Source organism: Phocoena phocoena, chromosome 1 (assembly GCF_963924675.1).
Source record: "Phocoena phocoena chromosome 1, mPhoPho1.1, whole genome shotgun sequence".
NCBI classification, from domain to species: domain Eukaryota; kingdom Metazoa; phylum Chordata; class Mammalia; order Artiodactyla; family Phocoenidae; genus Phocoena; species Phocoena phocoena.
The window spans coordinates 34,355,773-34,371,760 of record NC_089219.1 but is presented as its reverse complement, the minus strand read 5'-3'; the positions used below and the strand labels follow the sequence as shown (position 1 = coordinate 34,371,760).

The following is a 15,988-nucleotide window of genomic DNA, read 5'->3' as shown; positions in this document are numbered from 1 at the left end:
AGTATGAAAATTTTATTCATATGGTTTCAGATTTTACATTGCAACTAATCTTTAAAAAATTGTCACTTGTCATGTTTTCGTGTAGTATCAAAAAAGACTATCCACAATTATCTGAAAAGTCTGTTAAAATATGCTTCCCTTTTCCAAACACACACACACACATATATATGTATATATGATGCTGGGTTTTCTTTCTGTACTTCCACCTAAACAACGTATTGCAACAGATGGAATGCAGAAGCAGATATGAGAATCTAGCTGTTTCCTGTTAGGGCAGGCTTTGAAATTTACAAATTTCAAATTTACAACTTTCAAATTTACTTCTAACTTTACTTATTGAGAGAAAATTTTTTTTTTGTTAACATATAGTTGAGTTTGTAATAGGTATTTTTAAGTTAGTATTTTAAAAATTTTAAATTTCTGATATGCCAGTTATTGATAAATATATCAAACAAAAGCTTCTTGACTCCTTAATATTTAAGACTGCAAAAGGGTTCTAAGATCAAAGTTTGAGAGTTGCTATTGATTACATGATTCCATGAGTATGCCCATTTTATAATTAATAAACTATAACAACTCATGTATTTTCCTCTCCATAATATGTTACATTTTAATAAAAATCTTATCCTCCTTGCTATGAGAATTTGTCCAAGGTGGTGGGAAGTATTTCTGACTTGACTGATAGGTAACTAAGCATGCACAGGAGAGAATGAGCAGCCAACGGAATGACCATGGGATGCTTGTAATTTGCTGATATTGTATTGCTTAAGAGCCCATAAGGTTGATTTTTTTAAAAATGAAATTTACACTGGAAATATTGACCAGAAAAATCTTTGCCATAGTTTTATTTTCTCTCATTTTTCCTTATACTCTTTTCCCTTATTAGTTCCTAGACACATAATTGTTCCTAGCTGATGTGAATGTGAGACAGTTTGGTTTTGCCTTAAGTATTGAGGCGTATATGCCTAGTTTTCCAGGTTTTGGCCTCTTTTGGCAAATGAGCATTGAGCATGACCCCATTTTCAGCACGGACAGAAGGGTGGTAATAGCTCAATTGGTCATTAAATTCAGCAAGTATTTTTTATGTGTATACTGAGTAGAAAACATTATGCTGCTTATGATTATTTATTGGGGAACTCAAGTTGCTAACAGTCTAGTAGTGGATAAAAATTTGATAAAAATTAGTTACACCGTAAAATCAAAAGTATTAATTTTTCCCATGAAAGTAGGAGCATAGAAAGGAGAATTGGTAGTAGCATCTGAATGGAACTTTAAAGGATATTTAGACTAGTTTTCTGTTTTAAAAATATCTTTTTTGTTGTTGTTTCTAATTAAAAATGATAATGCACATTGTAAACATACTCAAGCATTGTAAAAATATACACTATGAGTGACAGAAGTCTTTAGGAATACCCAGCCCCCGCCAGTTAACCATTGTTAACAGTTTGATACATAGTTCTTTCATGTCTAATGCATATGTTAGCATATTATTGTTATTTTTAAAATCAGATCACACATTTATGATTCTGCAATTGTGTTGGACAGTTTACAGTTTTCAATGTTATAAACACTATGATGCCTAAATTCTATTTTTTGTGTTCTTTTTTTTTGATGCCTAAGATTTTGAAAGAAGAAAACTGATTTTGCTTAAAGCTTGAGTAAAAATAAGTTTATGCATTATAGAAATATTTAACAGTAAAAATCTGTTATAATCCCCTCTTATTAAATGTCGATGAACTAATTATACCTTTTAGAAAATTGAATTTATGTACCTCTGGATGGGGTATATCCTTTAATTTGAAAGTAAATTATCAATATTTCATGGTGAACATGGAGTGAGCGATGTAGAGCATGGATTTGGGGTAGGTAAACACCAAAGGAAAGACCAATAACATTTTGTTTTCCTTCCATTTACCAGGTTAGTTGTATTCTTGTAGAGTTGCTTAAAAAGTACTTTTTATAGTAGGAACTACTTATTCAAATGTTGCTGTTCTTTTCGTTGTAGGTAACATTGTACAACACTGATCAGGATGGTAGTGATAGCCCACGCAGTAGCCTTAACAACAGTCTCTCAGATCAGAGTTTGGCATCTGTTAATTTGAACAGTGTTGGAAGTGTGCATAGTTACACACCGGTAAGTCTTGGTGAAGTTAACTCCTTTGTTGAGTACTCACTTAGAACTTAAAATGGAACCAAACGTAATTGAAATACAAATAAAAAGTGAAGATGTATATTTCTCACTGATCAAATTGATCCTTAGCTTAGATAAGTAGAGCAGATTTCGATTATATTTTAGCAAGTTAGATACAAATATATTGTTGTACTATGTTATATATTTTGGTCTACTTCATCTGTTCTCTGTCCAAGTGAAACACAATTGGAATAGGAAAAGAATTTTTACTTTAGTCTTCTAAAGCTGTGTTTAATGATATTTTACAGTCCTTGGTAAAAGAGCTTAGAGGATATGTATATCACCTAGTTTCCCAGAAGCAGATCTAAGAAGGGGATTCTACAAACCCCAAAGCTTAGGATGACCTGGTACTCAGTTGTTAACCAGTCTTGTATTTTCAGTTTGGGTCTGGAAAACAAAGCTATGCCATAAAGGGACCTGTGTGAGTATTTTTGCTCCTGTGCTGACCCTTCCTTTATCTGATACTTCTTTTCAAATCACCTTGCACCTCTCCTCCTGGGTAGACAGAACAGAGCCCGAGAGAGCCATATACCACACTGTTCATGGTATAAATTTGATCTCATCACACCTCTCCCTGTTCCAAGATGAATAATAGGTAAAAACTTTACACAGAGAAAAGATATAAGGGGGATGGGAGACCTGAAATAAGAAAATAACACGAGGGAAACAGAAATTCAGAGAGCAGTTTTAAAACTCACCTTGAATGTAGGAGAAAGAAGACAACGCAAAACTGTTAACAGTGCTCTGGGGGGAAAATTTTAAAATATTTTTCGAGAATGCAGAAGAAACAGATAAAGGAATACCAATTATATAAAAGAATACGATAGATATGGAGAATTGCGAATTATAGGTGTCCCCAAATAGTTGGTACAGAAGCAATTTTCAGAAGAAATAGAGAACAAAAGGGTTACTGAGTTCTAAGAAAAGTTAATGGGAAAAAAACTATATCTAGACACATCATGACAAATTTTTAAATTTCAGAAGTAATCATAGATACTCTAGCAGAAGAAATAAGGTACATTCAGAGAAACACAAATCATACCTCTCTTCCATAATACTAAATGCCAGAAAATGATGGAACACTTTATAAAGAGTGTCAAGGGAATAGATTTGGAATTATAAGTATTATGCCCACCAAATTTTCATTCAGTTGTGAAGTCAAGAAAAAGACATTAATTCTTTGATACACAGAATTTAGAAAGCATCCTACCCTTGTTTTCATGCACCCTTCCTGAAAAAAATTACATATTGAGCTGATCAGGTGGTGAATTAAAATACTCAGTAATGATGAAGTCATGTGCCAGTGGTGGAGCCATTCCCCTACACAAAACTCATATTTTTCCATGTCATTGTAGACTCCTTGTGAGCATCATTTTGAAAGGCTGCATAAATCTATAGCCAGTGTTCATATCTTAATTTTTTCAAAACACTAAACCAAATGGTAGTTTGTTACTGCTTGATATATGATCTTTAAGATATATTGCTGATCATGTTTTATTTTATTTCTAGTTGTGCTGTCTTCAGAGATAATTCTTATTTTTTAGGTGTTCATGGTGCTCTTTTTCCTTGCATAGCTCGAGGCCCTGATCTATTCTTTTTTTCTCAGAATCTCCTTTGTCTTTTACCCTTCATTTCTTACTTTCCTTAAGTTTCATTTAAAAAAGAAAAATTTACCTACAGTGAAGAGTTAGGTGTGTTGAAGTTCCTTGCTGCTTTGGGCAGTGCCATACAACCTGACACACAGTATTTGAGTTTAAATACTTAAAGATTAATTGAATAAATGAATGAGAAATGTTAGTAGTTTCAGAGTATAGTGAGTTTGAGATGAAATTGCTTCTGTGGAAATCAAGATGAAGACTCCACAGAAACTGGAAGGGTTCCAGGCTTAGCTTATCACTTATTATGACCTTGGGAAGGTCCTTTAACTTTGAATTTTTCCCCCCTACTGTGAAATGTGGAGGTTGGATTAGATTTCTGAGATTCTTCAAGACCTAAGTTAACAATTTGTGGTCTGTCCTTTTATGTATACCCAACTTAACAGACGATAGGAAAGCCAAAGACAGGGAAGTTAATTCCTTTGAATTCTAATAACTGTTCTGATATTTTCAGTTTTATATCATATGTAATAAACCAATTCTGATATAGAGCTACTAAATTGGTAGTTTTTTTCTTCAATGTTAGGTGACAAATCATCCAGAACCAGTCTCTCAGTCATTAACTCCTCAACAACAGCCACAGTACAACCTTTCAGACCGAGACAAACAACTACTTTTCTCAGAATATAATTTTGAAGATCTCAGTGCCTCATTTCGGAGCCTTTATAAGTCAGTTTTTGAGCAGTCACTTAGTCAACAAGGTGAGTTTTTTAATACCTCTTATTGTAATTTTTTATTGAAATTTTTTAAAGAATTATTTTCACATCGCAGCTGTTATAGTTCCTTAATCTTAGAACATTACCAGCATGATAAGGACTGAAGGTTCTTTGTGCCTTTACTATATAGTCTGTATATATTTTTATCATAGCACAAGAATGGCAGATAAATCTATCTCTTCATGCATGCCTACTTCGTTTGATTACTAGTGGTGTCCTGAAGCATTGTGTTAAAGGATTCTGACACTGCATTTATGCCATGTGGGAAAGACTGCCATGATTAATTGCTGATGTCTAGCATGTGAAGTGTTTGAGTGGTAAATGTTGCACCACAAGAATAGATGTGCCTTGCTTTTCCGTTCTGACTGCTGTTAGCAAAGAGATAACTTTTGGAATATGGTAGCACCAAATTTGCAGTTTCATGTACGGCACTTATAAGTGAACACATTAGTTAGTGGTCATTATTTTGTACAACATACTTAAGTCAGATTTAACACTAAAAGTGATACTGGTTGAGATGTACTATTATCTCAACCAAATGCTAGATTGTTGCTATTATGTATTACTGTCCTATTAGCTGCTGGTTTAATTTTAATCAGAGTCATTTAATAGGATCAAGGTGTCTCATTGTTCCACCATAGAACGAACACTAGTCAGAAATTGTTGGGAACTCAAACAATGAAGCATTGCTTTGTTTGGCAGATTGACTACTTATACCCCAACTCAGAGGGTTTACCTCAAGGCAGTAGACAAAATAGACAAAAATCCCTGCCTTTAAAGAGTTTACATTTTAATACACATCATTGTCAGATATTATGAAAGTTAATGTTATATGTAAGTGTTATATATATTGATGAATATCAGTAGTTTGTTTAGGAAGTTGGTTTTCTGGTTAAAGTGTTGTGTATTTTCTCAAATTTTATATTAAATTTTCTATAAAAGTACAAAAAAAAACAACTAAGACTTTGCTAAGCAGATCCAGCTTTGCTGATCATAGTAGAAAAATAGGCTTTGAAATAACAATGGCGACAATTTCTGAAACCCATAATGCTATTTCATTACACTAATAAAAAAAGAAAAGAATATTGATAGTAATTCTGGGTTCTAGTCCAGGTTCTACCATCAAGTCAACTGAGTTAACTTCACCTCTTTAGACCTAAGCATTCCCATTGTACAGTGAAGAAGATTAGACTAGATCAGTGCTTTCCAAATTGTTCTCTTTGGAGCTGTTGGGTTTTCTGGAGGTTTCAGAGAGAAGGGTGCAGATGAAGAGGGAGACCTAACACGTTCCTTTTCATGGCTTCCCAGAAAACAACTTTACATTTATTAGTTTTACATACTGGGCTTCTGAAAGATGTTTTGTTTTATTTTAACAAGAATTTGGGATTAAAAATGTTGGTAGAGGGCTTCCCTGGTGGCGCAGTGGTTGAGAGTCCGCCTGCCGGTGTGGGGATGCGGGTTCGTGCCCCGGTCCGGGAAGATCCCACATGCCGCGGAGTGGCTGGGCCCGTGAGCCATGGCTACTGAGCCTGCGCGTCCGGAGCCTGTGCTCCGCAACGGGAGAGGCCACAACAGTGAGAGGCCCACGTACCGAAAAAAAAAAAAAAAATGTTGGTAGAGATTATATCTGGGTGCCCTCTTAAAATGTTAGGACTTTATTGGAAATAGATAATGAAATAACTGCTTTCTTTCATCTTATTGTAGTAACCCTATAGATTCCCTGTAAATGACATTTTTCCCAGGGTTAAGGCAAGCACTTTTACTAACACTTCTACCTATAAAACCTTAATTTATTATGTTTTGAGATTATCTTATAATGTACTCTGATATAATTTTACTCCTAATAACAAGTATGAGAATACTTTTATTTTTGTTTGAAATTTTTGATTCTTTTATTGACTGACAGTATGGTATGGGACTTTATTTTCATTTCATTCAAGTAAAGCTTTTTTGTGTTTGGTTCAGCAAAACATTATATGTTATCTTCTGGGATATGAAAATAGTGTAGTTATATAGAACCACATGTTGCAATAAGGTTTGTTAAAGTGAGTGTCTGCCTGCAAACCAAACATACATTATTTTTAACATTAAGCACTTCTGGCCTAATCATCATTATCATCATAGTGGCTGATATTTACTGAGCTAAGCCTACAGCACTTGTGCCACGGCATGTAATCCTCACAACAGCTCTACGAAGCAGGGACTATTATCATACCCATTTATAATCGAGGTAATTGTGGCTTGGAGAGGTTAATAATTCTCCAGAGTTACCAAGTGTGTAAATTATAGTGCAGAGATTTTAATTCCTCTTTTCTGGTGTTAAGAAATATGTAATCTTAACCCCTAAACTGTGTCTGTCTCAAGAATGTTCCATAAGAGCAGTGGAGATGGCTGTTTTGTTTTGCTTATTCTTAAGGATTCTAGTCATCTTGGACTTAAAGTTTTTGGAGTAGTCAGAGAAAGAGATCAGAAATAACTGGGCTTTATTTCTACCCTCCTCTTTTGTCAAAGGTCTTCAGACCAATAGAGAACCATCCTGCATGTGACCCAACACCTCTCCCACTTCTCCCTTAACATGTTACTCATCTTTCAAGACTCAACCCAGATATTGCCTTTTCAAGGAAGGCTTCTCTGTATTCAGAGCCCCTTCCTAGGTAAAATGGGGAAGAAGCAGAGTTCCTGTATACCCTCTGTATACTTTTGCCTTAGTACTTACAGTGTTGGACGTAATCTCCTCAAGTGTCTGTCTCTTCCACTGGACCACGAGCTACTTGAGGGCAGAGAATGATGTTTTTTCTTGGTAGCCCCAGAGCCCAGGGTATGGTGGATACTCTATCAGTACTTGTTAAACTGAACCAAAATCGCTTCCTAACAGCATATACCTTTGCTCTGTAAATAATTTTGCAAATGTTTGTCATAAGGTATAACTGAAATCTGACCATCAGTGATCTTGCTTTGTCTCTTTTCAGGTTTGATGAACATCCCTTCTGAATCTTCCCAGCAGTCCCACACTTCTTGTTCCTATCAGCACTCTCCCGGCAGTACAGTGAGCTCTCACCCACACAGCAACCAAAGCAGCCTGACCAACAATCATGGCAGTGGCCTCAACACCACAGGCAGTAATTCGGTCGCACAGGTCTCACTGTCCCACCCTCAGATGCACACACAGCCGTCTCCACATCCGTCCCATCGACCGCATGGTTTACCACAGCATCCACAGCGTCCCCAGCACCCAGCACCACACCCGCAGCAACATAGCCAGCTCCAGTCACCTCACCCCCAGCATCCCTCTCCACACCAGCACGTACAGCACCATCCGAACCATCAGCACCAGACGTTAACACATCAGGCACCCCCTCCCCCACAACAGGTATCCTGTAATTCTGGTAAGTTTTTGTCTTCTGATGTGTGTTTGGCTGTGTATTTGGATCTGTTATCTGGGGCTTATATATATTTTCAACCAGTACTTTTCTTATCCATCTTCTTTTGTGTTTCCTTGCCATAGTCCTAGAGTTGTTAAGTCCTTCAGTCTATAGATTCACCTTTTTTTTTCTGTACGCGTGCCTCTCACTGTTGGGGCCTCTCCCGTTGCGGAGCACAGGCTCCGGACGCGCAGGCTCAGCGGCCATGGCTCACGGGCCCAGCCGCTCCGCGGCATGTGGGATCTTCCCGGACCGGGGCACGAACCCGCGTCCCCTGCATCGGCAGGCGGACTCTCAACCACTGTGCCACCAGGGAAGCCCCTGGATATTGTCTTGATTACAATTTATGTGGTAACATAGGCAAACTCAGCAACCCCTGCAGGTTTTGGTTTTAACTCTTTTGTCCTGGAAAACAAGTTTTTGTGAGCCTTTGAAAGGAGAGTGGAATGCACAGTCTGTCTGCAATCTATTGTGATTTAGTGTGGTATAGAAGAAAAAGTATAGATTTATGTCTGAAAGACCTGTATTCGAATCCTCATTGTGGCTTTTTATGACCTTTGGTGCATTAACTCTTTGGGTCTTACTATTTTGTTAGCTGTAGAACAACACTGGTATACAGTGTTGTCATGAGGATCATATTGAGGATACAAAATATGAAATGCCCAGTCTAGTACCTTGCATTTACGTATTCAGTGAATGTTCCCACTTTTTCTTTCTTTGCATGTTCCTGCCAAGTATTTCGTTTAGAATGATAGATTCATACCCTGATTTTAAAAGAAAAAAAAATGTCTGTTGCTCTTAAGATAGGTCTTGATTGTTTCTGGTGAGATGCTTAACTGACATTGCTCATAGACCAGGCAGTCTCTGCACTGCAGAACTCCAGAGGGTACCACAGACATAGACTACAAGTTGAATGGGGCCTCTTGGAATGGTGCAGAGTACAGCTGGGTTCAAGTCTTGGATTCATCATAGTGGCCTTGCTAAGTCATGCCTCCTCTCTAGGTTCAATTTCTTTTGTTTGTAAAATGCAGGGAAATAATACCTTTCCTGCCTGTCTCACAGAGCAGATTGCCCCAATGCATGATATAATGGATTTGAATCCATTTGTAAAACTGAATTGGGATCGGCCAATATCAGGAGTAAGGCCAGCTCAAACTTTCGCTATCCAAGATTTATAAGATTGCCAATATTATTTTTATAGGTGTTTCAAATGATTGGTATGCAACACTTGATATGCTAAAAGAAAGCTGTCGAATCGCCAGCAGTGTTAATTGGTCAGATGTAGACCTTTCACAGTTCCAAGGTGAGTATTGGTTCCTTCTGACTTATAACCAAATATACATATCATGTGTTCTTGAATAGATTTTAAGTCTCTTTTTAGTGGAAATAAGTATCTCCTTATATAGTGTTTCTTTTGCAGTTGGTAGTATGCTTAAAAACAACACTTGGCAAAATTCGTAATGAAGCCTTTCAGCCAGTTGATGTAGTGGAGGTTCACAGCCAAGAGTTCTGAAGGAAATTTGGCCACATTTAAAAGAATTAGATTTTGAATAATTTTTAAAATGTCATTCTTCATTGCATGGGCAGAAGATTACCGGTGGAAATTTTGAGGGCTGGAAAAAAGAAGTGCTGTTTTCTTTGCAGTGTTTGCAGAACCATGCTAACTGTATTTCTAATGCTTTCCTCATAGGTTTGATGGAGAGTATGAGACAGGCAGATCTCAAGAACTGGTCTTTAGATCAGGTTCAATTTGCTGATCTCTGTTCTTCTCTTAATCAGTTCTTTACACAAACTGGCCTTATCCACTCACAGAGTAATGTTCAGCAGAATGTCTGTCATGGTGCCATGCATCCAACAAAACCTTCCCAACACATTGGAACAGGTATGGATTTAATTATCTTCTTGATTTTCTCTTTTTCTCATTCATATGAAATTCAATAACTGTCTGGGGCAACTTGATATGTTGTTAATGATAGCAGTGATCCATTTATATCTTTTTATTTCTAAGAAATGAATGAAATCAAGTAATTTATTTAAGATGTATCTTAGAAAAATTGAGATAAAAGAGACTGTATGTTTTTCTCTCATTTACATGATTATTTTATTGTTTATAATTGACTTCCCTTTGTGGACTTTAACCTTTCAAGTTACCAAACAAGAATTAAATGTCTTAAAGATGTACATTTTAATTTTAATAAGAACATAGTTATGAGGTGTTACCAATTTAAATTTGTATAGACTTGCAATGAAAATCAACATATCTTTATATATCTTCTAAGAATGTTAAAAAAAATTAAAGTTCAGAGTGTGTATGAAGAGTATACGTAACGGTAGTCTCATTTATGTTTTACTCTGAACTCAAAATTTGTGCTTTGTATTTTTTCATCTCACTTTCTTCCTTTATTTTTTACCCTTGTAGCCATCTCGTTTACTCTGATTGCAGAGCCTGCAGTTTTCTCAAGTTTACATTCTGTGTTTAATATCCAAGTTCTTTCTCTCATTTTAATTTCTTGATGCCTTTATCTCCAAGTTGACTTCTTTTCTGTACATTGTCTTGTTTTTAGAGTTGATGCTAAAAAGCTCTCTTTTCTATCCTGAGTGGCTTCCTTCAGTCATTATCCTAAATTATTTCACATACTTGGTTTTTCTAAGTTCTCAAGATCCCTAGTCCTTTTTGTGAAATCTTCATTTGTGTCTTTTGATACAAAAGAAACCTTCCATCTTTGCTTCTTCCACTTGAATAGCTTACCTAACTTGAAAATCTCAGTGGTTGTGTGTTTTTGGTGACTTATTCATTTCATAAATCATATTCATAGAAGAGCCTCATTCAATGCCTGGCATATATAGGAGGTACTTAGTATTAACTGAATTTATTGAATGCCCTCTATGTGCCAGATACTAAGCCAGTAAACTTTTTTTTTTTAATAACTCTTTAGCTTCTCTCTCTCCCCCCCCCCCCCCCCCGCTTTTGTCACTTCTTTTTTGGTTCCTGTTAAAATAAATTTCAAAAGCTTTATTTTTATTGTGGTAAAATACACATAAAATTCACTGTCCCAATCATCCTTAAGTGTGCACTTCAGTGGTATTTAAATACATTCATAATGTCATAACGTTGTGCAGTTATCAACACCATCCATCTCCGTAACTCTTTTCATTTTTGTAAAGCAGATACTCTATACTTACTCAACAAGACCTCTCCACCCATTTCAACCCTTCACCAGCCCTTGGCAACCAACATTCTACCTTTTGTGTCTTGAGTTTTAACTATTCTAAGTACCTCGTATAAGTGGAATCATACAATGTTTGTCTTTTTGTGGCTGTCACTTAGCATAATGTCTTCAGGGTTCATCCATATTGTAGCATATGTTAGAATTTTCTTCATTTTTAAGGCTGAATGTATGTATAAGGCTATTTTTAAGGCTATTGTATATATAATACATACCACATTTTGCTTATCCATTCATCCGTTAATGAACACTTGGGTTGCTGCCATGTTTTAGCTATTGTGAATAATGTTGCTGTGAGCATGAGTGTACAGATATTTTCAAGACCCTGCTTTCAATTATTTTGGTATATACTCAAGTGGAATTGCTAGATCCTATGATAATTCTATGTTTCATTTTTTGAGGAACCATCATACTGTTTTTCGCAGCAGCTGTACCATTTTACATTTCCACTAACAGTCATAAGGGTTCCATTTTCTCTATCCTCACCAACATTTGTTATTTTTTTTTTTAATAGCTTTGCCCATTTCTTGATTGGGTTTTTGTTGCTGCTGAGTTTTAGGACTTCTCTATATTTCTGGGTATTAACTCCTTACCAGATATATGATTTGCAAATATTTTCTCCCATTCTTTTGTTTTCTTTTTTACTGTGTTGTTAGTGTCTTTTTTTTTTTCTTCTTTTGTTGTGTATGCCTTTGGTATAGTATCCAAGAAATCATTATGGAATTCAATGTCATGAAGCTCTTGCCCTCTGTTTTCTTCTAGGAGTTTTTAAAGTTTTAGGTCTTACATGTAAGTCTGACCCATTTTGAGTGAATTTTTGTATATGGTGTTATATAAGGGTCCAGTTTCTTTTGTGTGTGGATATCCAGTTTTCCTATTACCATTTCTTGAAAGACTGTCTTTTCCCCAGTGAATGGTGTTGACACCTTGTCAAAAATCATTTTGACTATATATGTGTGTATTTCTGGGTTCTCTATTCTGTTCCATTGGTCTTTATGCCAGTACCCTGACTGTAGTAGCTCTGTAGTAAGTTTTGAAATCAGGAAGTGTAAGTCTTCCAGCTTTGCTGTTCTTTTTCAGGATAGTTTTGGCTATTCACAGTCCCATGAGCTTCCATATGAATTTTAGGATGGGATTTTCTATTTCTGCAAAAAAAGTCATTGAGATGTTTGATATGGATTACATTGAATCTGTAGATTGCTTTGACATCTTAACAATATTGTCTTGCAGTCCATGAACATGAGATGCATTTCTATTTATTTATGTCTTCTTTAATTTCTTCAGCAATGTTTTTTAGTTTTCATTGTACAAGTTTTTCATCTGTAATTAATTTATTCCTAAGTAGTTTATTCTTTTTGATCTCAGTGAAAAATAGAATTGTTTTTGTAATTTCCTTTTTAGATTGTTCATTGTTTGTATATAGAAATGTGACTGAATTTTGCATGTTGACTTTGTATCCAACTACTTTGCTGAATTCATTTATTCTAACAGTTTTTCTGTGTGTAATCTTTAGGGATTTTTATGTATGCGATTATATCTGTGAACAGAGATAAATTTACTTCTCCCTTTTTAGTTTGGATGCCTTTTGTTTCTCTTTCTTGCCTAATTGCTCTGGCTAGGACTTCCAGTACTGTGTTGAATAGAAGTGGTGAAAGTGGACATCTTTGCTTTGTTCCTGATCTTAGAGGAAAAGCTTTCAGTCTTTCACCACTGAATATGATGTTCACTATGGGATTTTCATACATGGCTTTTGTTATGTTGAAGTAGTTTCCTTCTATTCCTAATTTGTTGAGTGTTTTTATCATGAAAGGTGTTGACTATTGTCAAATACTTTTTCTGTGTCAGTTGAGATGATCATGTGGGTTTTTATCCCCTTCATTATGTTAATGTGGTATATTGCACTGGTCAGTTTTCATATGTTGAACCGTTCTTGTATTCCAGGAATAAATCTCACTTGGTCATGCATGGTGTGCATAATCCTTCTATCATGTTATTGAATTCATTTTGCTATTGTCTTGAGAATTTTTGCATCAAGGTTCATAAGGGATATTGGTCTGTAGTTTTAGTTCTTCTTTAAATGTTTGGTAGAATTCACCCGTGAAGCCATCAGATCCAGGGATTTTCTTTGTACAGGAAATTTTTGATTAAGTATTCAATCTTCTTACTCATTATAGGTCTATTCAGATTTTTGTCTTTCTTCATGATTCAGTCTGTGTTGATTTTGTGTTTCTAGGAATTTGTCTGTTTCATCTAAGTTGTCCAGTTTGTTGGTATACAGTTGTTCAAAGAACCCTCTTATCCTTTTTATTTCTGTAGAATCAATAGTAATGTCACCACTTTAAATTCTCATTTTAGTAATTTGAGTCCTTTTTTTCTTAGTCCATTTAGTTAAAGGTTTGTCAACTTTGTTGATTTTTTTTCAAAGAACCAACTTTTGGTGTTAAAGATTTTTCTCTAATGTTTTTATGTTCTCTGTTTCATTTATCTCTGCTCTAATCTTTATTATTTCTTCCTTTCTGTTAGCTTTGGGTTTGTTTTCTTCTTTTTTAGGTCTGTTTTTTAATGTAAGTCTTTATAGCTATAAATTTCCCCCTTAACACTGCTTTTGCTGTTTCCTGTAAGCTTTGGTATGTTGTATTTTTGTTTTCCTTCATCTCTAAGTATGTTCTAATTCCCCTTGTAATTTCTTCTTTAATCCATTGGTTAAGTGTGTGTTGTTTAATTTCCACAAATCTGATAATTTTCCATTTTTACTTCTGTTTTTGATTTCTAACTTCATCTAACTTCATCTAACATCATCCAAAGTATCAGAGAAGATACTTTGTATGGTACCTATCACTTAAAATCTATTGAGACTTGATTTGTAGCCTAACATATGGTCTGTTCTGGAAAATGTCCCATGTGCACTTGAGAAGAATGTGTATGCTGTTGTTGTTGGGTAGAATGTTCTATATATGCCTGTTAGATCGGGTTGATTTATTGTGTTAAATCCTCTATTTGCTTATCTTCTGTCTGGTTATTCTATCCATTATTGAGATAATGGGTATTTAAGTCTCCAACTGTAATTGTAGAGCTGTTTATTTCTCCTTTCAGTTCTGTCAGTTTTTGCTTCATATGTTTTGCAGTATGTTATTAGGTGCATAAATGTTTGTAATTCTTCTGTCTTCTTGCTGTATTGCACCTTTTGTTGATATATAATGTCCTTCTTTACAAGAAGTAGGACTTCACAAGACATCTCTTGTAACATTTTTTGATTTAAAGTCTATTTTGTCTGATATTAGTATGACAATCCCTGTTCTCCTTTGGTTACTATTTGCATGGAATATCTTTTTTCATCCTTTCACTTTCAATCTGTTTTTGTCTTTGGATCACAAAGTGAGTCTTCTATAGTCAGCATGTGGTTGGATCATGTGTTCTTATCCAATTCTGCCAATTCTGTCTTTTGATTGGAGGGTTTAATCCATTTATATTTAAAAGAATTACTGGTAAGGAGTGAATTCTGTGTTTTGCTATTTCTTTGCTGTGGCTTATAGCTTTTTTGTCCCTTATTTCCTGCATTACTGTCTTCGTTTGTGTTTAGTTGATTTTTTGTAGTGAAATGTTGAAATTCCTTTGTCATTTCTTCTTGTGTATGTTCTGTAGCCTTTGTGGTTACCTTGGGGATTGCATTTAACATCCTAAACTTACTACACTCTAATTTGAATTTATACCAATGTAAATTCTATAACATGCAAAAACTCTGCTCCTTTTCGGCTCCACCTCCACCTCTTTTGGTTGTTGATGTCTCAAAATTACATTTTTCTACATTGTGTGGCCCAAAACATATACTAATAATTATTTCAAATGCGTTAAATCTCTTAAATCATGTAGACAACAATGTGTGAAGTTACAAGCCAAAGTTACAATAATATGAGCTTTTATACTAATAGTTTTTAGAAAACATTTTAGCCTCTTAAATCATGTATAGAACAAAAAGTGGAGTTAAAAATCATTGTTATGCTAATGCTGTCTCTATAATTACCCACGTATTTACCTTCATTGAGATCTTTACTTTTTTCATACGGCTTTGTGTTACTGTGTAGTGTCCTTTTATTTCTTCCTGCGGGACTCTTGAGCATTATCTTCCGGGGCAGGTCTAACAGTAACAAACTCTTTTAGCTTTTATTTATCTGGGAATGTCTTAATTTCTCTCTCACTCTTGAAAGGACACTTTTACCAGGTATAGGATTCTTTGTTGACACTTTTCTTTTAGCACTTTGGATAGATTGGCCCACTACCTCTGGCCTGTAAAATTTCTGATGAGAAATCTGCTTATAGTCTTATTGAGGATCCCTTATATGTGACAAGTCACTTCTCTCTTGCTGCTTTCAGGATTCTCTCTGTATCTTTGGCTTTTGAAAATGTGATGATAATCTGTCTTGGTGTGGGTCCCTTTGACTTCATCTTACCTGGAGTTCGCTGAGCTTCTTGGATGTTTATATTCCTGTGTTTCATCAAATTTGGGAAGTTTTCAGCTCTTATTTGTTCAGATATTCTTTCAGCCCCCTCTTCTCTCTCTTCTCCTAGGACTCCCACAATGCATAATTGGTCTGCTTGATAGTGTCTCATAGGTCCCTTTGGCTCTGTTTGCTTTTCTTCAGTCTTTTTTCTTTCTGTTAATCAGCCTTGATAATTTCCATTGTCCTATCCTATCTTCACATTTGCTGATTCTTTCTTCTGCCCTCTCTTCTTTGAGTCCCTTAGGTGAATTTTTAATTTCAGTTATTGTACTTTTCAG

General features: G+C 35.4%; 1 protein-coding gene across 1 annotated transcript in view; it reads left to right on the top strand.

The window, feature by feature from the left end:
• FOXJ3 (forkhead box J3) overlaps positions 1–15,988 on the top strand; it is an 85,650-nt gene that overhangs the window by 63,188 nt on the left and 6,474 nt on the right. The window contains exons 5-9 of the mRNA XM_065883547.1: positions 2,006–2,134; positions 4,373–4,547; positions 7,532–7,948; positions 9,186–9,287; positions 9,675–9,866. Coding sequence (XP_065739619.1) covers positions 2,006–2,134; positions 4,373–4,547; positions 7,532–7,948; positions 9,186–9,287; positions 9,675–9,866 — 1,015 coding nt within the window. The remainder of the gene's footprint in view (positions 1–2,005; positions 2,135–4,372; positions 4,548–7,531; positions 7,949–9,185; positions 9,288–9,674; positions 9,867–15,988) is intronic.